The sequence below is a fragment of the Lepisosteus oculatus genome, chromosome 5 (assembly GCF_040954835.1).
Source record: "Lepisosteus oculatus isolate fLepOcu1 chromosome 5, fLepOcu1.hap2, whole genome shotgun sequence".
Lineage (NCBI taxonomy): Eukaryota > Metazoa > Chordata > Actinopteri > Semionotiformes > Lepisosteidae > Lepisosteus > Lepisosteus oculatus.
In genome coordinates, this window is record NC_090700.1 from 6281814 (window position 1) to 6306388 (window position 24575).

Consider the following 24575-nt stretch of genomic DNA (forward strand, 5'->3'; position numbering starts at 1 on the left):
GGATATGGTTGACTTGCCTTTCTCAAGGGAGCGTATAGTTATGAGGGGGTTTAACTGGAGCTCAGAGACCCTCAGTGAAACAGCTCGTACCAGAACAGAGTTATGGGTTGGGGTTCCTGCTGACCCTTCTCTGCCTTCAAACCTGATACACCCCTGTAAGAGTAAATTACTGCCACAGCGAAAGCAGAGGGGGAAAAGGTTTATTGGGTGTTAGCGAATTTTCTGATCAGTAGATGCTCCTCAGCTGTTCTCCCCAAAAAGACAAAGATCAGAGTAGTCCTGTATGATGTAGGAGATGAGTGCCCAGTGGGTACATCAAACTCGTTTTGCTGTCTCACCTCGTAGGAGAACCCGTTTGGCTCACTGTTCTGGGGTAACCAGCTCAGATCATTGGCAAACTCACCGAGACTGGTTCCTGGGTTCACCTTGTAGTTCATTGGTGGGTGGGATTGCCAGGATGCCCTGGGGGTAAATGGGACCAGGTTTGTGGACAAGCAAGCAAGCTCTTATGGGTACATAATGGTTTCCGAGCTACAGCTCATCAAATTATACATTTTTATTTATTTTGTGTTTAAAATGGTTGGTCTTGCCCTTGTCTCACTGACATTGCCTCACAAAAAAAGATAATACATTAAATGTTACCTTAGAAATGGAACATCCAGACCCAGAGAGCCTATTTTTGTTCATCTCATTTTGATATATGATGACTTGTGGCTGTAAGGATTTGCAGCTGGAGTTTATAAGAACCTCACTAGGTTGTAATTCTGAGTGGTAGAACACTTTGCGATGCTGGGTTTGTGAGGAGTGAAGCCTTCTGTCCTTTTAATAGGGCTTCCCTGCAGAGGGAAACTGATTTATTCCTAACCATCTATTTTAATATGCCTTTTGCACAAGCTGGATCATGAAAAATAAATAAGAGGGGTAATTTAAGAGTATCCACACCTTCAGCAAGCTCCCTCAGGTGTTAGTGAAGAGGGAAGCATGTAAAAGTGATCTTTCACCTGACCTCCTTGACAGTATTTATTTATTCTCACAGTCCTAATGTTCCATCTGCTTTACAGAACGAGGCGTTATATACACTAAGCGGTAAATCTCCCAGGATTGCACGGTAGGTCTCTTAATAATAAAATGAAAAAGCAATGTATAAAAATGTCTTAACGGATTGAAAATGAGATTCGTAAGGTGATACTGGACAAATGTCTGAATTCCTTAGCTTCAGTAAATTAGTAAATTTATCATTGTGACACGCTGAAAATAATCACAGTCCTTTTATGGTATACCTGCCCCTCTGAAATCTTTACACAGCCTGTTTTGAGAGAATTCTTAGGTTACTTATACACAACCTGCTTCTAACCTGGCTTTATTGCCAAGTTTTAAGAGGTCATGGATAGTAATAGCTGGGCTACAACTTAGCCTTTGAGGTCTTGCTGTCCACTGGCAAAGGGGGACTGCTGTCTCTCTCCCAGGGTGCCGCACCTCAGTGGTGGATGACATGGGTATTGTCCAATGTGTAAAGCACTGTGGGATCCTTTAGGATGGAGCAGCCATATATAAATGTCCTGACTTTTTTCAAGCCCAGTTTCATTGTTCTCTCAAAGACAGACTAACCCTGCTGCACCTCTGTTAACAGATTTTCCTACCTAAATCTTTTTAATTAGCCTTCAGTACGCGCAGCTCATGCCAGATATGCATTCTTGAGCCTTGGGCTTTCAGTGTGGTTTAATTTGATTATATTGCCCAACAGTATGTAGCAACTTGTTGTTTTTGCACACAATGTCCTGTTGTATCAAAAGAAGAAAAAAGTGGTGCAAGTAGGATGTGTTTTTGTGTTTGTTTAATGGTTAGTACAGCGCCACCTTTGTAAAACTTGTCAAATGTTCTTCAGGGCATGCATGCATTATTTCTGTATCTTGTTTTGACAAAGGCGTTTAGAGCTAATTAACTTCTTGCCATTTTGCAAAAGAATTACAGTGAATTACATGTCCGTTGGTTAAGAAGGTGGCAAAAAGTCCAATGCAATAGTGCCTACAGTATATGTACCTTGGTTTAAAATCTCGGAAGCTTTTTAAAATCAATGGGCTTTGCAACATGTTGCACCCACATTTCAAAATCTGAACTCCAGAATTCCTGATTATAGCAGAATAAAAGATCTAATCCAGATGTGCAATGTTTGATTGAGAACAGGTGAAGGCAGTTAAAATCAAGTGGTGCCTTATAGCAACTTTTATCAGAGGCTGTATTAAAGGCAGGCCATTGTTTGTTTGTCTGCACAAAAATAAAAACTGACATGGCAGTACAGCGCTTGAAGCGTCGAAGGCTTCAAGATCCGACACTGTCGCTGCAGTCTGTAAATGAGTCCGGGTGCAAAGAAAGATGTGTAGAATCTAGTACTAAAAAAGGAGACAAAACTGGGGCATTTTACAGGTCTTACAAAATGTGCACGTTGCTTAGCATTTAACGTAAGGAGAGGGGGTCCTGCCCAAAACTGAGATAGGCCCGAAGTTTCCCATGAGACTTCTCAGGAGATCTCCAGACTGGAGATTTAGAATATGTGAAATACACAATACAGGGACGAGGAGGAACTTACACATTCAGTTGAAAGATTTTCTTTTGGTGTCCTGTGTTTGCACCTCTCCATGCTGCTATATGGTACTGTACTTACCTCCAGAATTGTGGTGATGGACCTGGGCTTGCTGTGCTTTTCTTCTGTCCTCTGTACTCTCTCACACGCAGCCCCGATAATTCTGAAGTCCAGAGGGATCCCTGGGGCTACACTTATAATTAACTGAAGAAGGGCTTAATTCCATTACACAATACTAGTTTATGTTTTAAAAAATCATTTTTAACCATTAAAATGGCATTGACAATATCCAGTGGCACTTGAAATGACACTTTTTTCCAGGTTTCCCTGTTTCATAGTTTACAAAAGTTAATGTCTCTAAAGCTTTAACAGAGTTACACTTTGTGTTGCACATCTATGAAACTAATATTGTAAAAATTTGCACTGAGTCATATCGGTGACTGGGAAGACTTCAGATCCACCGACTCAGACACGTCTGCAACCATGATCGTCGGCTGTTTCTGTTTCCAATAAAACTCCCGAAGGTTAAAACAACTATGGATATTTTTAAGGGCCCTAATAAAAATCTTAAGAGGGGAAAAACAAGCAGCAGCACATTGTTTTGAGACATTTTTGTTGTGACTTTATAGACCGTGTCACATGCCTGTGCTGAAAAAATGTCCAATAAAATCAATCTTTTGTGACAGATACTAAATATAGTAGATTTTTGGATACTGACAAATGCAGTTCCCTAATTCATCTTAAAACCTGTGCCGTTAATGTTAATAGGCAAGTTATTTTCTCAAGTGTTCCGTTTTATGGTTTCTTGCCTTTTAAAATTTGCTTTAGAGACAGTTACAGTACATGCTTAGTGCTTGAGATGTACTCCCTTTTTGAAATGTTGGGTAAAGCCAGTTTTAATTACGTGAACTTCACTTTGCTTTTGTCTTTCAGTCCACCTTGAAAATATTCATATAGAAATATTATTAGAAGAAATCCAACCCCACAGTTCTTGTCATTGCATTGTTTTCATTTTTACAACAGGTAGAATGATTATGTATTTCCGGTCTAATACTGGCAGGGATTGGCAGAAGGTGTTGCCTACACCTCTTCGTGGGTGCACATCTTCCCGTATAAATACATATACATATAAACTGCTGAAGAGCATGCACAAAAAAGCAGTAAACAGCAAGCTAAAGCTGAAAATCCTAAATAATTTTGCAAGGAAACCATCCTTCAGTATCTGTGGTGCTAGAAACTAGCTAGTTATCAGAGCTGATGTTTCAGGAGGACAGAACTGCGATTCTCCAAATCTCTTTCCATTTTGTGGGTTGTGTGCAAGTGCTCCACATCCCTCTCAGTGGCCTAAACCGGCTGAGAACCCACTGGCAGAATCTTGGTGTTTTTTTGTGCAGGCAATCTTTTTTGTCCTGCAGTTCCTCGATGAACCACCAGGTGTAATCACGCCAAGGCCCCAGTCTCACCCCATACCAGCGCCCCTCGAAGAAATTCAGGGGCAGGAGCAGGTTGTGTTTACGTACTTAAGGTAGTTGAGAGAGTACGTGATTACAAAGAAAATATTTTCTTTTTAACAAGGGATTTGGATTTGAGACTATTTTCCTTCTTTTATAATGCTGTTCTGTACATTAAGTTTAGACGCTTGACATAATAAGGAGTATAAAAACGTCTGGTTGTTGTAATAGCTTGCTCAGACTTTATTGCTGCTGTCCCGGGCTTTTTTTTTAGGGCTGCCTTGGTTCTTTTATGGAGAAGAGAACAATTAAACGGTATCAAGTAATGAAAGGGCTGCAGCAGTGGGATCAGTGCCTGGCCAGTGTTTCAAGCTGTTTGGAGTTTTCCAGATATCATATTTTATTGCACACCAAGCGAGACTGCGTTGTAAATCACTGACACCGTGAATCGAAAGATGTGTAAATACAGTATGTTGTCATGTTAAAAGCATTTTCTGCAGACTGTATGCATGCAAAAAAGCAATTTGTGTGTCTTCATTATTGTGCACCACACATTAATAAACGGCATCCCTGTGTGGTATTGCCACCAGTGCAAGGTGTATATCTCCCAGGCCTAAGGAGAGTCGGCTCGTGTACTGTAGTCTGCTTGGTTTTCGGGCTTGGCAATGTTTTCAATTTTAAAAAGATAAAATGTAACTAATAAAATTAATGTAAAGAAATGCAGAAAACCATAGCTGTAGCTCATGAGAACATAGAGAATAGACCATTTGGCCCATCTTACCCTTTTGGTATTTAGTGGCAAACTGAAACTCTTAACTCCAAATACTGTGAATTCTAACGTTGGTAGGCCGTTAGACACAATCTGCAATCTGTGAACAGTTGTATATCCAACCAGATAATTTAACGTAATCCCATTGCATGTATTATATACAGCAACCAAACCGACCCAAAAGATTTTTAATTGTCTCCATTACAATGCAGAACGTAGGCTTGTATTTGCAATGTTAGACAGTGCAATAATGAGCTCTGAGGCATGCAGCATTTATTTAGATTAAGTATCAGTTCATGTATGACAGAATACTCTGGAGGATTGTGCAGTTTAGCTATAGCTTGAAGAACCACTTTGTGAGAAAGAGGCTGCTACTTGCAGAGTAAGAGAGTAACTGCTGACTTAAGCCTGTCACTTATTTTAGTAAAGCATTGTATCAGGGAAGTCCAAACCACTCCTGGTTTCTGTGTGTTTTCATTCCACTACCATTCTTATAAACCAAAGTCATCTCTTTCTTGGCTTAACGGGACCAATTTTACAGCTTCTTTAGGTACTGCTACTTTGAAGAGACATGCCAGCCCTTCAGGTCCAAGATTGTATTATATAATAAGCTTATCAAAAGGCATTGGCAGTTTGCAGGAATCTTAACAGTACTACAAATACCCAAAGTTACAAACAGGCCTGAGGCAGTGTTTGTTTATAGCATCACTGAACATCACAGAGTTTGGTGAGGTCGGATCAAATAATGTGTAATCGGAAAGTGTTCAGTTTTCCAGGATGTTCTTCAGACATTCCTTCTATCTTTTCCAACCATGAACTACAATGTTAGTAGATTTAGGTAGTAAGTGCTTAAGATGGTTGTTAGCGTTGGGTTTTCAAAACACATTTTTCATGCTTTTTCCTTGAGAGACTCTATGAAATAGGTAGTAAAAATAATTTTAGTCGATGACCTAACTTAGAAAAAATCAAGTGATTTCAATCAGGTTAATTTAAATCATCTGACCCTGATATACACAGTATGTGAGCAGGAACAAACGTTCTTTATAAAAGCAGGCAGGAGGTCTTCGGTTATGTATTGCATTTAAGTTTTTATTCCCAAAAACGATATTGCTGGTGTGCATAAATTAAAATATTTTTTTTCTGAACTTCAGCTTCTGCCGTAAATATGTCAGAAGTAATCGCATTAGTGCTCAGATATTGCTACACGTGTTTTTGATGCGGGATATTATTGTAGCATGTAGCCAATGTTCTCATTACATTGTCGCAATACCAGGCGATAAATCAGATAAGTGGATTCTGCTGGAAAGTACAATAGTGTTCCGAGGGATTGAAGGGAAAAGTTTAAGCAGACGCTGATTAGACGGTTCCCCCTTTCTGATAAATATTTAGTGGAAAGGCAAAACACCAGCTCCCCACAGCTGGAAATACAAGTAAGAAATGATAATTAAATACAGAACTTGAATACATGGACTCAGTTCATGGTGTTGCTGAAACTGCTCTGCCTCAGTAAAGGTTTCAATAAATTCTGCATGAGCTCAGAGCAATCCCCTGGCTGAAGAGTGATGTGGGGAGGGGGGTGTCTGACTTTAATCCACTTTATCCTGGTTGTGTAACAGATCGTTTCACCACAGCGGCCAGCGCCGGACAAGTGATAATAATGACTTCTTTCCATTCTCGGTCAGACAGCTTCAAGAATGATTCGCAGCTCTATTGGTGTGTAATTATACCTTTAGGGTTACTGGAAGTTTGCGAAAGGAATTCCTGATGTTCCATGATCCAGGATCTCCTCGCTTCACAATGGCCTAACGGGAGTTTGGGAAGTACAGACCCATAAATCATGACAGATATATATGTTAGTTTGTTTTCCCCCCCCCCCTTTGGTATTGCAGATTTGCCTGTCGGTCCTGTACTCATCATTTGAAAGATCAACAGACAGCCTCAAGACATCTCCTCCTTCTTTCAGCATCTATTTCGTGGCTGCATGTGCGATGGCTGTTCGGTCAACTTGTTGGCAGCAGCTCTCGTCCCGCAGCATTTTCGATCGAGGTTCAGATACACATACTTCCCGTGAATTCATCTTCTCAGGAAACAGCTGGCCGAGACCCTTGGGTCAGTTATCAGCTAACCCACCGAACGAGTTAGATGGGGCGAATGGCCTCCTGGTTTCTACCCTTTCCTCTGTTCCCTTGACTGGGTCTTTTTAACGTATCTGAGTTCTGCCATGGTTGGTGCAGACTTTTTATCGTGGGAGGGGGGCGGCGATAAACCCCACGGCAACCCAGACCCAGTGAGAGCCCATCGCAAAAATGAAAACCTGGAAGACGCTTGTGCACACAGCCGTGCGAGAGCGAGCGAGCCGGTTTCTCCGGGGGCTGGATGTGTGTGTGTGTGTGTGTGGGCACAGTCCCACTTGGTGGGAGAATTCCACGGCGTGCTGGGCCGGTGCTCTGGTCACTTGGTGATGCGAGACGCTCCCACTCGGCCCCAGCACTCCAAGGACATGGTATGTGAGTGGTGTCAGCTTGTCTCCACTCACGCGGATTAACGGGGGAGAAGGAGCTGACCCGTGGGGGTCTGTGGAAGTGGCCGCCCTTTCTCCTGTGATCAGGCCGATAAGAGCCTGGGGGGGGGGGTGGTGTGTGGGGGAGAGGAAAAACCCGCTCTCTGTCAAGAGTTCGTTTGCGGCGGGTCAATAAACCCACAGCTGAGATGTCGGCTCGCCCCACAAACCGAGCTCCTCGTCTCTTCGCTGTTAAAAACAAAAATGGGGATCCGGAATATTTGATCCTTCTCACGTGCTGGCCCGTGCACGTGGATGAAAGACAGGTGACGCGTGAGGAGAGTTCAGCCTCCGGCCAGTCATCGGCACAAGGTCTTCTGGCCAGTTAAAGACAGCATGAGCAAGCAAGCCAACTAATGAGAGGGCTACAGCTCACCTTCTTTTGAAATATTAGTTTTTTTTTTACAAAATCCCTGTTTGGCTCCAGTTCCATGAATTCATTACTTCTCTTGCCACGGGAAGGATTCAAAGAAAATACTTACATAAAAAGTTTGGAACTGATGAAGAATAGGGCACATTGCTCATTTCTAAGGGCTTGAGGGATCGGTGTTTAAGGGCGCAAGACAAATGAACACATCAAAAGGTGAAACATGGTCACAGCAATGAAATGGCTGATTGTGATTTTTTTATTTGGTTTTAACTGTTTAGAATGTGATGTTAAAGCTGATGTTATAAATGCTGCATTTACTGCTGTGCAAATGTCTTATCTTAGACTTTTTGCCTCATTCTTTTCTTCTCACCATATTTCCCTTTTCCTTCTTCTGGAGATGCATTCCAGTGGCATCTTCGATTGAGATTCTAGCCTTTTTGTTCTAAGCCAACAGTTAATCCTGACAGACCCGTGTTCTGTAGCTCAAAAAGTAATTACCCTCTTAAGCTTTAAGGCTGAGTACAGAGGAACAAGATGAGGAACACCTGACAAGGATCGAATAGTTTAATGGGATGGTTTTCTATTACAGTACTTCCCTCTGTCTGTTGCAGTATAGCTTACCTGCAGTTTTGTCGTCATAGAATTGTGGAAAATTCTGATACACGTGCATTAAAGATCACTGAGCAACAAACTTGGTTTCTTCTGACACCAGCTAAGCTGTAGCAATAACAGTCAAAGCTGGCACAAAATCAGAAACCGTGAGCGGAGGTTTTGGCTACAATACATCGTTAATGCACGTAACCTATTCATACATTATTGTGTTGGTATAGAGTAACTCCTGATCATGTCTAAGATGCATACAGTACAGCTTATACATGTATTGCAGATAGCTGTACATTCAAAAAAATCCCCCTTGTATTTTTCAGTTTGTTTCTGAGCACTGATATCATCCAGCAGACTCTGTAAAGGCCAGGAGGGCTATAGGGTGAAAACAATCTGCTACAGTCAAAAATCCACAAGCTGCCTGCCGTACCTGCTAATTTCCCTGCTTGACCGATGTGTTCTTCTGTGTGTTTCCAGGTTTCCCTTATACCCCAGGGGAGAGCGCTTTCAGTTTGAATATGGAGTCTACCTTTTGAACAAAAATATCGCCCAGGTGAGTAGGCGGCATCACTTTAATAATAATAATAATTGCTTACACTTATATAGCGCTTTTCTGGACACTCCACTCAAAGCGCTTTACAGGTAATGGGGACTCCCCTCCACCACCACCAATGTGCAGCATCCACCTGGATGATGCGACGGCAGCCATAGTGCGCCAGAACGCTCACCACACATCAGCTATCAGTGGGGAGGAGAGCAGAGTAATGTAGCCAATTCATAGAGGGGGATTATTAAGAGGCCATGATTAGTAAGGGGCAATTGGAAATTTGGCCAGGACACCGGGGTTACACCCCTACTCTTTTCGAGAAGCGCCCTGGGATTTTTAATGACCACAGAGAGTCAGGACCTCGGTTTTACGTCTCATCCGAAGGACGGCGCCTGTTTACAGTATAGTGTCCCCGTCACTATACTGGGGCATTAGGACCCACATGGACCGCAGGGTGAGCGCCCCCTGCTGGCCCCACTAACACCTCTTCCAGCAGCAACCTTTAAGCGAAAAGCCTGGAGACCGTACAGTAACGGCACGTCTAGACCTTTTCCCCATCCCCGCTTTGAAGAAAGCGTTTCGTCTCGGGAGGCCCTCCACAAAGTGGTGGGGGAAGCGGTAACTCAAGAAATATGTTGAATTGTCCAAGGGCTGAAGCTCGTGGTAGCTGGAGGATTAAGCCGTCATCTTTGGAGCTTGCAGAGTTCATCTGGCAACGCGGAGTCACAGTGGTCGGCTTCACAGTCTCGCGAAGCCACCCCAACACGCCTCTCGGCGTTTGCTGGCTGAACACGTTCCCCTTGGCTGAAGTCTAGCGCGGCCTAGGTAGATGAAAGTGTGGCTTATGTGTTGACCTGTGAGAGTTTTGCTTCTAAATCATTTAGCACCGCATATAACAATTTGCATTCCATCCCTTTTACTTTTAACACGGCAGAAAGAATGAGAAATTATGGCCTCTCTAGTGAATTAGGAAGCAATTAGAAGGAACAGGTGGCTCGGTTCAAATGATCTTACAGGGAGGTTGTGAGCTGATGTGCTGCCACAGCTTGCAAGCAACAAGCTAAAACTGCACTATCTTCCTCCTGTGAAATACCTTAGCAACTGAAACTAAAAGAAGGAAAAAAGTACCCGTTTTGCATTTTCTAGAAATGGGACCTGAGGCTAGGACTGGAGGCTGCCTGTGGGAGGTTTTGAAGTTTCTTAAGCATTTTATAAATTAACATTTCTTGAGCTGCAAGGTTATTATTAGCATAGCAGCCTGTAAAAGAAACCAAACTTGAAAGAAGATGGTTTCATGCTTTGAAGCAGAGGAAACATCTTTCATGATAAAAAGAAAAAATGCTAATAAAAAAGACATGAGGCCTTGGAGTTTTTTTTTCCTTCTTCTAAGTAAATAAACCAAATGGCTGGATTGAGGTTTTACAAAGCCCAGCTGTGAGTAAATGTGTCAGGACACTGAACCCTCACTTTATTAGCTCTGAAACACTGGTGTGAAGTGAACCCATGACCTTTTTTTCACTCCGTATTAGCCTTAATTGGTGACTAAAAATGAAATACTAGTTCACGCCAATCTATTAGAGCCCCTCAGACTGGAATGAACATCAGAACTAGAGGGCAAACTAAATTGAAAATTGGTTCATTACCTCTCTCGTGTTTCTGGGGCTCATGGAAGTACAAGGATTTATTTAGAAAGCAAATTTAAGGGGGCGGAGGTGCAGAACATTGTCTTAATTAAGGCAATATCATTGGAATTAGGGTTTGCCATCCATACCTGTTTAAGTGAAACAGGATATTAAAGTCAATCAAGGGTGTTATGGGCCATATGGAGCTGGTCACGGAAGAGTTTGGTGATGTCACTGTCCCTAGATCCATAAGAAACTGGTGCTGGACATTTGCCTTAACTGCTGCAGGCATTGCCCTGTGTTTGGCAGCATTTTTTTTTTGTGTTAAATTAACTTGTTTTGTAGCTTTATTGGTAATGCTTGCTTCGTTCTAAATCGGTTCAGTGTGCACTGTTATCTGGCATTTTTAATAATTGCATGTGCCTGTAAGTACTTAATATAATGTAGAACTTTCAGAAATCATATCAGCATTTCCTTTCCCCATGTTCATTTCCAGTCTGCGTCTTCACATGCAATTGTGTCCACACACGTTTTACAGCAAGCCACACACTCACAGAAACCGAGACTAAGTGCTTAATGATTTTCAGAGTAGCAAAGCTGAGATCTAATAAACCCTACAGATTAAAGTTTGATTGCAGCTCATTGCCCTAGCTTTCACTGTGACTTGAACTCTGTAGAACTGACAGAGAAAACACCATATTCATGCAACTGCCTGAGAATGTGAGGCAGCTGCCATATGGTCTAGATTCAATCCAAAATACACTCTTCAGAGCACCTTTTTAAATGAATGGACTCAATACTTTCAGAATAGAAGAAAGGTTACAATCAGAAGGAGACTGTTTGGCCCACATAGCCTTTTTGACTGCAAATAGACAGTTAATCTTATTGGGACATTTATTAAGAATATCACCTTCAACAAAGTGGCTGGATAGCTTGTTTTGACTCTGCAACAACCCTTTTGTGCAAAAATACAATCTGTACATCATCTTCAGCAGACGAAATGGAAGAAAATGAAAGAGTTTCGCTTAGTGTATCATTTTCTACCATGTTAATTGTAGCCCCATTTGTGTATATGAAACTTTACATGACAAAATGGAAGGTTTTTGGAACGATGAAGTCATAGGACTGTAGAGCAATAACTAGTGTCTTCATAGGTTCCCAGGAATGTGTGCAACAGGGTGACCTTTGATACACAACATGGAAAAAAAAAACCCAACATTTGCTGTTCTTTATTTGCCTCATCGGTTTCTCACCTGCATCTGTGAGAGGGGCCGGAACCTGCCCACGATCAGTCTGAATGGCCAGATAACATCTGTGTCTTGTGTCTTTCTTTCCTTCATGTGGTACTTTAAAAGGTGACTGGACTCCAAGGACCATACCACACAGAAACAGAAATAAAAATAAAGCAATAAAGGTTTGAAAATTATAATGTGTCTATAAGGAGAAAAAAAACATCACAGTGTTTTTGGCCTAGTGAATATAGTTTGCAGATGCTTTCCTATAAGATTTCACATCTGTTACAGTTTCAGAATGGAAGTACATTTATTGTGTGATGTGAAGTGTGTATCACTTACTTTTATATGGTTTTGCTATTAGATATGTAGTCCGGCATGAGTATACTCACATCCAGGATAAAGTCACTTCAGGTATTGCACCGCTTATAACACCCAGACCATAACACATACTGTACATTAGCAAACTTTTGCTGTGCACTTCGGATCGTGTAGAATGGACTCCCAGAATCTGTTTTATGACCGCCAGGGGGTCCGCGTCTTTCATAGCTGTAGAAAGACTGTGAGAGTTTTCTGCTGTGTTGGAGACAAACCCGCCTTGAAAGAGCCCAGCAGGTAAACTGACTCACCTGACAGCTCGGCACGATTGTCTGCAGAAGGACAAATCAGACAAGACAATGCATTGTGTAACTAGCATCCCCCAGTGGCACAATCTGGAAATCTGTGAAACGTTTTCAGTTTGGACCTTTGTGCATGCACACTTCATTCCACAAACATATGTGCTATGATTTGGGAGTTATAAGCAACGGTATGCATTAAGTAACTTTGTAGTTGCCCTGTATATGACTTTCTTTATTAGTTGTAATTGGGGGCCGGAAACCCAACAGTTCAACCTCTTATTCTGTAAGCAACAGTTTTTCCTTTTATAAATTTGCAGTATGGTTCTTGTTAACTCTTTGGGGTTTATTAGGAAGTAGCAGCTTTACTGACCCTAAGTATTAGAAAATTGAGCTTAGTTTTCTACTAAATATAATTTACTGTGAGGCTGTTTCTAAAGGGCTGGTTATTATTATTTTGTTTTGAGTGGTGTTATTTGCACCCGAATTAGTCTGCCGTACATAGGAATTCTTGTGCCCTGCCGTTGAAACAAACCAGATATCTGGTTTCACAGCAGTTTCTGTCTTAAATGTAAAAGATTAAACATACATATTTTATAAAATTGCCCCATGTGCTCTGTTTGAAATTGATACAGGGCAGCTGGTTAAAGAACAGCACCAGGAGGGGCTCTTTGAAGTTCTGGCCTCTGAATATGTTGTTTTTATTTATACCTCGTGTCAAAGGTAACTGGACACTGCGCAGAGTCAGGTGTTATCAGTTCCTCTTTCTGTTTTCATGTCTTTGGTGTACAGAGAAAAACGCAAAAGCAGCGCACTTCATCACATTTGTCTGCAAGATGATAAAACCCTTTATTGTAGCCCGCCTTTACGGACTCGCTTTGTTGTATCTGTGAGGTACAAATCTCCATTTGCATCTTAGGTTCAATCCAGTGGTGACTTCTCATCTACAAATCCTGTAATTTAATATGCACTTATATATTACAGGCACAAGCTCACAGATTGTGTGGCAGTTAACACAAAGGCATATGCAAGTTAAAAAATAAACAGGCACACCACACATTTGCAAAAGGCAGCAAAGAAATGACACACTGTGTGCTTGGAGTGTGCGTGTTTCCTGATCGAGCAGCAGACGTATTGCCAGTAGTGTATTTTATTGTGCTTGTTTCCTTTTTAAGTACAGTATTGCATTGTTTCTTGTTAGTTTTCCATTGACGTTAACATTATTAAATTACCTTTCCGGATGCTGGCAGCGCTGCCTAGTATTAATATAAAGCCTTGGTTTCTTAGGGGGGCTGGATACAGTTCCACCAAGCCCATGCCAGAGATCTGTTCAGGTGGCAGCGTGAGCTGACCCATCAGAAAGGCCCCGAAGCCATAGATGCTGTGAGCGAAGTGGCGGGGCTTGTAGTTTACACAGACAAATTACCCACGTGAGGGAAACTGGCTCTTAACAAATGCAATTGCATGGACCTGTGCCACGCGCATTTTTCATCCGCAAAGGCTGTGTGAAACAGGCATGTGGGGCTAATTACACCGATGCAGTTTGTGTTGCGTATCTGAAGCCTTGGGTATTGACCAGGCCTTTACAGTGTTACTCTGTGTCCCTTCACGGGGAAGCACCAGGAAAGAAAGCATTAGATACGCTTGATATGTCTTCCTGTTAACAAATACATGTTTAGCTTGTGGGCAGCAACACAGAGTAAAAGGGCACTTCTGTAATGGCCAAGATTATTCCTCTGAATATGAGAAGTGAAATTTTACAGGATATCTTAAGTTCTGTCCGCTGTACAATATCGAATGGCACCAGGAGCTACAGATCTCATATGGCCTTTACAGATTCAGCGCTTGTGTGACAACAGAGAAGTCATGTTGAACAGGTGATTTGAATAACCTCTTAAAAAATAAGCAAAGGTTTGCTTGTTTCGTGTTTATAACGGCTGAGCTTCACTGATCAGACGGACCAGCTGAGCACCTTCCCTCTGAGTCCTGTTGCTGGGAAATCGTGCGTTGCTTGGCTTTTCACACAGAGGTGCTCACTAGTGAAGGGATATGGATGATAACTGTTCCCTGTGCTATAGCAACACACTAGTGTAGGCATGGGGCTTCTGAAGTCTTAAAAAGAACACAGACCCCCCTCCCCCCTTACTGCAGGCAAGAGGCAAACAGTTCGGCTGCGGACATGGAACTGGCTTGGAACTGGTGCGCGTGCAGTAGAAAAGCTGTTCTGGTAGACATCTCTCAAAGGGCATCATGGCGGCATTAGGAAACCCAAAACAAAACCCAGTCGAGTTGTTTGGTGCCGCAGTTTCAATCCACTCGAAGCGCGATTCGGTCTGCTTATGATCCAAAAAGGCCCCGCCAGTGGAAACGAAGCCAATCAGCTGGCAAGACAGAGGATGTTTTTGGCGCTGGAAGGATGCCTCACTGCCATTATCTCCTGCGACTGTATTTTATGGAAACCATATGAAGCCGGCACGACACAGGAGCATGTGAAAAAGAACAGCCTGGAACTCTGGTATCTTAATTTCCTTGGAAGTTAGGGCTATTAATTTGGTGTATTGGGGTATATCAGGAGTGTTCTAATGCTCGTGAAAGTTATCTCCAGCTATTACCTTATTTCCTTTTCTGTTTTTCTGCAGCCTTCTTCAGGATTACAGTGGCTCTTTGTGACTTTGAAATACTTGTACCTTATTAATGAAACAATGTCACATGTTTCATATATGTATGTGCTTTTTAATGTTTCCTAGAGTTTTTGTATGTTTACCTGTATATAAATGTGTAAAACACACTTAGCTAAAGCAGACACTTTTTTTCAATTTAAAGTAAGGTTTCAAAATTTTAGATTAATAAAATCCGATCTGAGTCGGGTTGAGTCGGGGAATGCAGCCTTTCATGATTCAGAACTCTTCGAAAGTGCTGCATTCAGCAAAAGTGTAGAGCTTTTCCCTGCTTGTCGCTGTTGGTTTTATTATGTTTTAAGCTAGACGGGTAAATAAGAAGGGGAAAAATAATACTCCCTTTTGCGATTATTCACGTGCGACGCTCAGAAGGATAGACTATTTAGAAGGCGCTAATCTAGTGCCCGACCTGCGATGCCGAGGGTATTTGCGGTTTGTGAGCCAACCTGACTCGTCCCAGAAACCCTCACCCACACCGAGCGTCTGTGTGTGCTTGTTCATCCACACAACCAGGCTCTTATTCTTACAGCCGCCCTGTAACACCTCATCTCAACAAACAACCTCTGTGTCTCCTAAAAAAGCCAGTCTACGGGTTATTTATCCACCTCTTTTGTAGCTATCAGGAGCAGGAATTGAACTTTTTGTTAACCCTTTGGTGCCATTTTCTTTTCCAAAGCACTTTTTTTCCTCCTGCCACCCTTGAAGCAAACAAGAAACATCAGTTTCCATTTTAAAGGTTTTTATTTGATAACTATATCACTTTTGTTTCTTGAACGGAGGCAGGAAGTTACGCTGGTACTGGACATATGTGTCTGCTTTTTGTCCACCCTACTGGAGCTCCACAGAGCTCAAGGCAGTGGCCTCTTATGGTCAGATTAGGACCCACTGGCCATTAAACCCCCCACACTACTTGACTCTTATTATATTTAAACGGGGTTCACTTCTTCTGCCTCTGTGGAAATGTGTTTTATATTTCAGTGCCATTAGGATGCCACTTTAGGAAAAGAATTTTCGACATACCGATGTGAAAAAAGAGAATCAGTCAGCTTAAAGAACATAAAAAAGGTTAGAAACGAGTGGAGGCCTTTCAGCTCATCTAGCCTGATTGGTAGTTAGCAGCCAATTGACTCGAGAATCTTATCCAGCTGTTTCTTGAAAGAATCCAGGGTATCTGCGTCAACAAGGCTGGGGAGCTTTTATCATATTCCAGAAAACCGATGATAAACAAAGCACAATTTATCAGAATGTGAGCATAAGCTATTTTTTACGTTGGCTCCCGCACGGCTGGACCAGGAAGGGAGACTGCCCAAGCGCAGGTTGAGCTCTGGTCCCGATCCAGGCGTCGCGGGGTCGATCCCGGGAACGTGCCAGTCGGCCTCCTGCGACACCGCACCCCCCTCCCAGCCTCGCCCTGCTGCGGGGGAGAGAGACGCAGCGCTGCGCCTCCCGCGTGGTAAGAGGGCAGGAGTCTGGAAGGGGGTTTGGTTGGAGGAGTCGGGCGCAGGCAGGCATCGTAGCACTAAGCCGGGAAATGTAAAACACAAAACAGGCGATTCCAAATTGGGTGGATATATAAAAAACTGGCGACTCCTGATAATAAAAATGTTCAGCAGCCTGTATGTTAAATAAGCTGGTGGAAAGTGATAGGTAGCATACAACATCTTAAAATAATATGCAGGGGATTACAGCTGTGTTGGGGCTGCGTACTCCACGATGATTTATTAATTGTGAAGTTCGTACCGAGCTTCCTGGAGGCAAGACCTGATTCTTCATTGTTGTAAACGCCTGCATTTTACCCACTCTTTATTCCAGGCAGCTAATTTATTAGGTAATATTGATGTTTTTTGTGACCCGAAGGAATATTGAAGAGAGCGTCCTTTGAAAGTGAAGCAGGGGGTGTTGATGTAGGAAAGTCAAAAGGTCTAAGATGTCCCTAATAATACCTTTCCAAGAATCAGTGGCAGAACAGCAACCATTTTCTTCACTAATGTAGCTTCAGTGCTTCATAAAAATTTAAAGGCAGGAGTCAAGCCCCTCCCTGATTAGAATCTGCAGAAATATGTTGTTTATATTTGCTTTACATAACAACCCACTACTCCAGACTACAGAAGTACACGGAAAGAGAAAGAGATGTCATAGTAAAGCATACAATTTTTAAACACACATGGTAGCCTTATATTATCATTTTGTTAATACTGCCAGCTCAGGAGCGTTTGACAACAAAAAGTAGAAGATGAAATGCTCCTTATTTTTCTTTAACACTTATTGGAGGCCGCCGGTAAGTTTCAGATGCAGGTGCTTGAAGCATTTTGTATATTTGATGCACAGCCCTGCTTCTGAAATTGGACTTGTGTTCCAGAGTCAAAGTGAACATTTCTGTTGTGGGATCAGCTCTGACTGCTCTGAAACCACTGGAAAAAATTAAAAGCTACTGTGCACAATGAGGATTTCAAAATATGATCTGGTGGCTTACCACGTTATCCAATAAACCTGTGAGTGTTTTATTAAGGCTGTCATGTATTATTGGCTGCTCCGCTTTTCTAAGAGTTCATAATTGAGCCTTGAGAGATGTCTGACACCTCCAGCATATCTAGTGGTGAGACGTCCTTTAGCAGAGACTTCACAGATGCTTTTATTTTTTCGTTAGCGTGCTATGCGAATATTTTCTTTGTCGCTGTTGCGCCAGGTCATTATATTATTACAGATTCACATATCGATGATGCAGACTTGTTAGTTATGCTTCCTTAACTGCACACAGTGTATCTGTGGTCCGTTTTTCAACAACTACAAAAAACATGGAGGCTCCAGCTGCTGTGGATCTGCCGTTATGAATGCGTATTATTGCCATTATGAGTGATTTTTCTTTCCTCTTGATCTCTTGATTTTCCAGTAGTTAGTGAAGAGGAATTAGTGTGGTTCTGGATTTTCCTCAATTGCGCAGTGTGGGGAGCTGATGGCAGTTGTTGATCGTGTGGAATTCATCTCAGATAAACACACATTAAGGATCAGGGGGCCAGGCCAGCCCATAGGTTTGGCCTCCGCTGGCACACAGGAAAGTACCAATTCACAGCCGGCTGCTCTTTCTGGGGTCTGGAGTCTGAAGTGTCGTTGTCACCAGAATGTCAAAAGGAAGTCCTTTTGGTTATGCTTATGACACAGGGTCATCGCCATCATGCTGCAGTTTTCACAGCTGTAATAAAGACGCCTAACTTTATAAAATGGCGGACTGGTGCCCTTCCTGGAGGGCTTCCAAGATGATCGGGGAGGTACGGGCACAGCCCTAACCTTACATGAGCCAGGGGTGACCCCAGAAAGACACACCTTGGGCGTGTGCCCCACGAGCCTTTCTGGCATCCCAGAGAGCCACGGCGCCCCTCGGGGGGAGTCCGCCCCCCCGTGCGCGTCAGGGTCGCCTTGGCGGTCACCCTCCCCTGACCAGGGGTGCCGGGAAGGTGGCCTTCCTCCGGCCTGGCGCGGGGGTCCCGGCTGCCGGCCGATCGCTCGCAGACTCCCCCCGTTCACGTGGCCCTCCCGGTCCTCCCAGGGGCCTGCGCCAGCAAAGTGATTTATAAACGTATCTAGGACTGCAATAATATGTCATTGGCCTGCGGTTTCTCATTCTATGCTTCTGAGCCAAGTGCGGCCGTCCGCGCACTGCGATTTGCTGCTGCTGTGTTTTATTAGAATTCCTCTGCACAGCCACCCATTGCTTTATGAAACACTTAAATCGTCTAATTGAATTTCCATGGTTTGAGGTCAGTAAGAGAGGTTTACCTATCGCCACCAATGAGCCAAGTACCAGCTTTGCAAAACAAAATACATACTGGAGGAAAAGGCTAATCCTGTGTGCTGCATCCCACATCTGTTTTTATGAGCTGAAGTAGGGTGTGTGAAGGGGGCAAGGCAGGAGAGGAAGCCGGGGGCCGAGCTCTCAGCGGGCCTCGGCGTGCAGGAACCCCAGGGTCTCTGAGCATGTGTCACGCCGTGCGTTTCTCTTGCGTCGGCTTCTGGGTGGCTGCCCTTTCCACGGCCGGGGCCTGCATGGCGCTTGGCCTGGGAAGAGCTGCGACAGTAGAAAGAGAAAGAGAGGGTGGCCGCGTTAACATCCAGTTACTCCCACTCCCCCAGAAACATCTTCCTCCAGCTTTCCAGTTCTAAAACTCGCCCCCTTTTCTGGACGTCAAAAGGATAAGTGACCTGCTAATCCACATGTGAGGTTTTTTGAGCTTTCCTAAATCCAGTGTCTGTTAGTGTGTATAACCAAAGGTTCCGGTCAACTACGTATGCCCTTATAGTGACTTTGCCTTTTTTTATTTTAACAGACTAGTGATTCACCCTGGTGATTCGTAGGACCTCCAGTTGCTTTGTACAGTATTTGTTTTCCACCAGTAATTCACCGTTGTGGCCATTTAATCTCGCCATGAAATGCCACAAAAAAGACAGGATGTTATCTTTAGATGAAATAGGTTATGTTATTTAAAGTGCCTCTTATTTTTAATGCAGTGAGTGTTCCATATGCCATGTGGCAGATGGAGACCAGGATGCTTCTTTAACTCTCTCTCTGTGCTGTAGGATAAAATAGGAATGCGAGCTACAATAACGAACAGATTTTGTACACGGGGAAATAACAAAGCTGAGCAAAACACAGCTACACGGCTAAGAGCTTCAGGAAAGTGTTGGCTTTAAGAGACCAGTCATTTTGTTAATGGCTTGGCTAGTGTTTACATCTGTTTAAAATTTGTAGCTAACAGTCATTTTGGAAAGTGCCTGCAAAAGGTTAATGCTTCCTCGAATCCAGCATTTTCCACATCGCTTTGATATTAAAAGCACATTGAGATGAAGCTCCTTTTATGTTTGATAACTTTTATATCCATCCAGTCAGATTTCTACCAGAAAAAAACAGAATGTGCAGACCGAGATGAAGAGAGAAGGAAAATGAATATTGCAGCATTTAACAGGGGTGACATTGTAGAAAACTCCTAATTTACAGCAGACCATGAAGTCATGTCCTTTTTTTTTTTACAGGTATTGGTAAAATGTACCTGTCACGTACTGGTATAGTCCAATTTTTTTTTATCAATGGCCATTTTGAAGTAATGCGCTAATTGTCTCTCCAAGATTTCCAAATCATGCCATATCACACAGGGCTTGGATGCTACAGTACTTTGGGATTTGGGAAGATTCAAAGGGTTTGCCTGAGACAGGAACCTAATCTAATACAGTGAAGAAAGTGATCTTCCATAAAACAAGGAGCAAAACGCTTTTTTTTACAAACCTAGTAAAACTACCAAAAAAGTTAATGAGTTTTTTAGGACTAACAGTATTGCACTGTCACAGGGATCTTCATATGCAAAATGGAAGACAGGTAGCAATGTGTGAAATAAAGTGAATTTAAGTGGCAGAGAAACAGCCTTTGCTCAGAGCAAATGATGGGCAGATTTTGATTGCAAAAAATTAAGACCTATTAATGACAAAAGGTTTTCAGACTCTCCTTGCTGTTAATTTATGCAAACCCTATGTAATATTCAAAGTTTATATCTAAAATGGAATGTATTCTTCCTCTGGATTTAATTAAAAGTCATTTAAAATAAAACAATGCTTACCCATATGGTTGATATTTTAAAAATGTCAACTATTCAGATACATGTCAGGATTTTGATTTTTTCCACGCCATGTGGTTTTCATCAAAATTTTCAAAGCTGTGACTTTTCATCTTCATCAAATGGAGGGTATCGTGGGTTTAAAAATACATTATTACGGATGAAAATACAACAAAAAAAATCAAATTCAAACATAAATTATGGTCTCATTTTGTTTTTGCAAAGTCAACAGAATCTTTCTCCAAATGTCGTAAGTGTCAGGACTTGACACACAAAGGAATTATAACCTCATTAGAAAGCTCAGTTACCTCCTTGTCACTGGCAATTATATTCTGCCGGATCGCCAGGATAATTAATTGTATTAAAATAGCCGTTGCTACAGCATACCATTCCTAAATGTAGAGTTATTGGGTTTCTTATTAATTAAGAGATTGCTGATACTTTTTTTGCACTTTTTCAGTTTAAGACCCTTAGTCTTATGGAATCATTTTACAGTTGGAAGTGGGTAATGAAACCAACTGTAAAATAAATTGCTTTTAGCTTTTAAAGCTCTAGAAGTGTTTGATTAAATTAAAGGAAGAAAAATTGCCAGTTGCTAATTGGGGGAAGGCGTTTGCCACAATCTCTAGGGAAATATATCTCTTCTGACTGAAAGTAGTGTTTTCTGGGTAGATTAATCTTTCAAATGATTTCACTTGATGAAAACCCCCTAATACATTCTGTTGCTTTACTAGGGTGTATACGTCCTAACAATAACAATTAGATCTGGCACAATTAGTGTATTGTGTAAAAGTGATATAAACTTTAAAATAGCTCATATAGTGGAAAAGTGGTTTTTTTCCCTAGGAAACTGAGATTGTAGTAAATCTAATGTGTGTGTCTGTGAATAAATAATATATAAGTATTCGTTATGTACATATATATAAAGTGAAAAGGTAATTTGATATATGTTATCTAGTAATGCAGTGAGACCAACATGGTTTAATGTTTATTTTCACTACAGAAACAATATAGGACTAGAAATTTAACCACTGAATACATACTGTGTATACACTTGGATTTCAGTGCATTTAGTTGAATGGCCTTAAAATTAAAAACTCAACCTGTTTGTCTGTGTGTCTAGAGCAGTGCCATTAAAGTCAAATAGAGATCTGTGTGATAAACCTGAGAATGTGAGAAAGATAGGTCCCGCAGTATTCCGCCATAGACAGGAAGACACCGGAATTTTAGGTGCTTGTTCAGGAATGTCGGAGCAGTATCTCTGAGACTCTATGAGCTGACTTGTAAGCGGTTATCTGGTAGAAAGTGCGGAGAGCCATGTTTCTCCTCATTACGGCTTTCCCGAGATGGGAGTGGATAGCAAAGGAAGGTGGCTTTCAACACCAGAAAGGAGTGCTCCACTCTGTGATTTTATCCCGTTCCATTTCTTTGTTCATCTTTCCAGGAAGCTTTGGAGAGATAAGGTACAATGACTATAATGTGCTTTTTTTGGTCAGCACAGAACTGCCTTTTGTCTAGCTCATACTCTATGTGAGTGGACTGTACGCTCATACTGTTTGTGAGTGTTTGTTCAGAAGGAAAATTTCTCTCGCACACACGACAATTCATAATCTTCTCCCCTTTGTCTGAATCCATTTATTTCGAATGAATTTCCAGTAAAAACTGCTAGCACACTGGTTTGGTACTTTGCACATTATTACATTTGCAGCTCAATGTGAGCGTTTACAGAAAATACCTTTATTTTTTAGGCACGTCATTTAGACATTTGATTAAAATATATTCTAATTAGAAAATCTGTAATATTGTAAATCGTTTTTCTACAGCTTTAGATGTTTATAGACGTTATATATTCACTTCATGTTTGGGGTTTATTTTTATTTGAAGCTTTTTTATATGATAACTTTAAAAACAGCTAAAATGCACCCTTCGCCCATCCCCCCCCCCCCTCCACAAAAGGCAAGCTTCCAAAAAAGAATAAGGAAATTGCATTAAACAGGCTAAGCCTTGACTGTAATTACACTCAGCACAAGAATCCAAGTGCTCATTAGCCTGGTACAAAACAGCTCTCGTTCTCAATCAGATTCCATTTTCTGGGCTTTGTATTTGCTTTTTTTGCAATTAGTGGGATACACTGTGGATTTCTGTTGTGTTGAAATTAACATGAAAAAGGTGTGAGGTTGGTCCTTTCTTAGGTGAAACCATCCAGGATTTTGTCTTCCACTCCTTCTTTCTTTCTGTTTAATCCCTGACCAAAGCCTCGGCCAGTGGCGGGGACCACTGGAAGGGGCCGTCCGAGTGGCGGGCAGCGAGAGAGAAGGTAGCGCACAGTGCCGGTGATTTGGAAAGGAAGGATCCCAAGCTTGCGATCTGTCGCTGGGAGCTTGTCAGGGCTCAGCACAGAGCTCGAGCAGCGGAGGGGACAGTCACTGGGTGCTAGCGAGAGGATTCACAGGAAAACACGAAGCCCGCCGTCAAGACTTCCGAGCTACGGTCTTCAGGACGACTCTGCAGATAGCAGTAGAGGCATCACGGCAGACAGACGTGACTAGTGGATGTTTTCTGAGACATTTAGATGTTATGTTTTTCATCCTGCTTGCTCAGGCTGTGACACATCTGGGCACGAAAAAAAAGATTTGTGCTCTGTGTAAGCTTCTTGGTTTTCTATTGTGAGGCATCATGGTGGAATGTTTTTTTGACTGGTAGATTGCGGCTCGACGCCGAGTCCAAAACGGAGATCTGATGATCTTGTGTTTTCTTCTCCCGGGGAGGGATTATTTGCTCATGATCTTTGTTTTGGTTTTGTTTTAATATCGCACAGCATCAGTATTATTAAACCATAATAAAAGCCCGACATTTTAATCTTGATGTGGTTCATTTTAAGAATCTGTGTTAGAATCTATAAATATTAGTCTAAGAAACTATTTCCGTAGTGTTTAAGATGGTAGGAAATGTGCTTTATTCACTATCAGGGTTCATTTTCATTATTAATCCGTACCAGCAGAGCTTTTGCGCTTGTCTTCACGGAACGGGCAGTGACATTGAGCAGGATCTGTTCCCTGGATGAGAATGCGCAGCCTTACCCTCTGAACATATACCATGCTGCAGTAGGACGGATCTGAACAAGTGGGGAATGTTGTTCACTGTCCAAAATAAACTTAAGACCTGGAATCGCTATGGGCCATACAATTTTGAATGGGTACCAGATTTGCAAAACAAAAAGAAAAAGAAAATAAAGGTTTTCCTCTGCTCCCCAGATCCCATTGTGTATCTTCCAGAAGTGACCCTGCAGCCACAGTGTATTAATTGTGCCCTGTGTGTCCTTTCTGCCACTGTGCGTCGGCCTTTCACCTTTGGTAGAAATACGCTTTCTATTTGTAGGTTTTCTGAAAGGAGGGAATCTTGGGAAGAAGCACAGACAAGCTGCTATTTTGCTGTTTTTGCTCTCTGTCTCTCGGTGTAGTTTTTAATGAGCTGAAGTTCTTTTTCAGCCAAGCCTTGGGGTTCATAGTTCTTGTTCACCCCCATTTTTTTCTCTCTCTCTCTCTTTTACAAATAGAATGAAAACTGAAGCTAAAACTTTCCTAAATGTTTTTTTAGTGTAATTGTTTAAATACTTTTTTTCCACACTTAGGAGCACCTCTGGGTCTTTTCAGAGCGCAAGATCAAGCCATTATGTTCATCCAGCTTTAATACTGACTAGATCCAGCTTATATTGGAGAGCGCTTTGTATTTTAATGGACCTCTTTAAGTTTTACCCATTCAACCCTGTCTCTCTCATTTTATGTGAGTGTTTTTCTTATACTAAAGGGTGCCAGAACAGCCACAGATACACCAAACCATGTCCTATTTTCAGTTTCTCTCTTCTAAATCTGCTGCACAGATCACTGACTTTTTTTTTCTCAGCAATATTCCGGTAATCCTTCATGGTTTGAATGATGAACTGTC

General features: G+C 42.1%; 1 protein-coding gene across 4 annotated transcripts in view; it reads left to right on the plus strand.

Annotated features, from left to right (window-relative positions):
* uvrag (UV radiation resistance associated gene) overlaps window positions 1–24575 on the plus strand; it is an 89700-nt gene that overhangs the window by 46519 nt on the left and 18606 nt on the right. For all 4 annotated transcript variants that reach the window (XM_069189982.1, XM_015341278.2, XM_069189980.1 and 1 more), the window contains exon 13: window positions 8812–8887. In XM_069189982.1, coding sequence (XP_069046083.1) covers window positions 8812–8887 — 76 coding nt within the window. The remainder of the gene's footprint in view (window positions 1–8811; window positions 8888–24575) is intronic.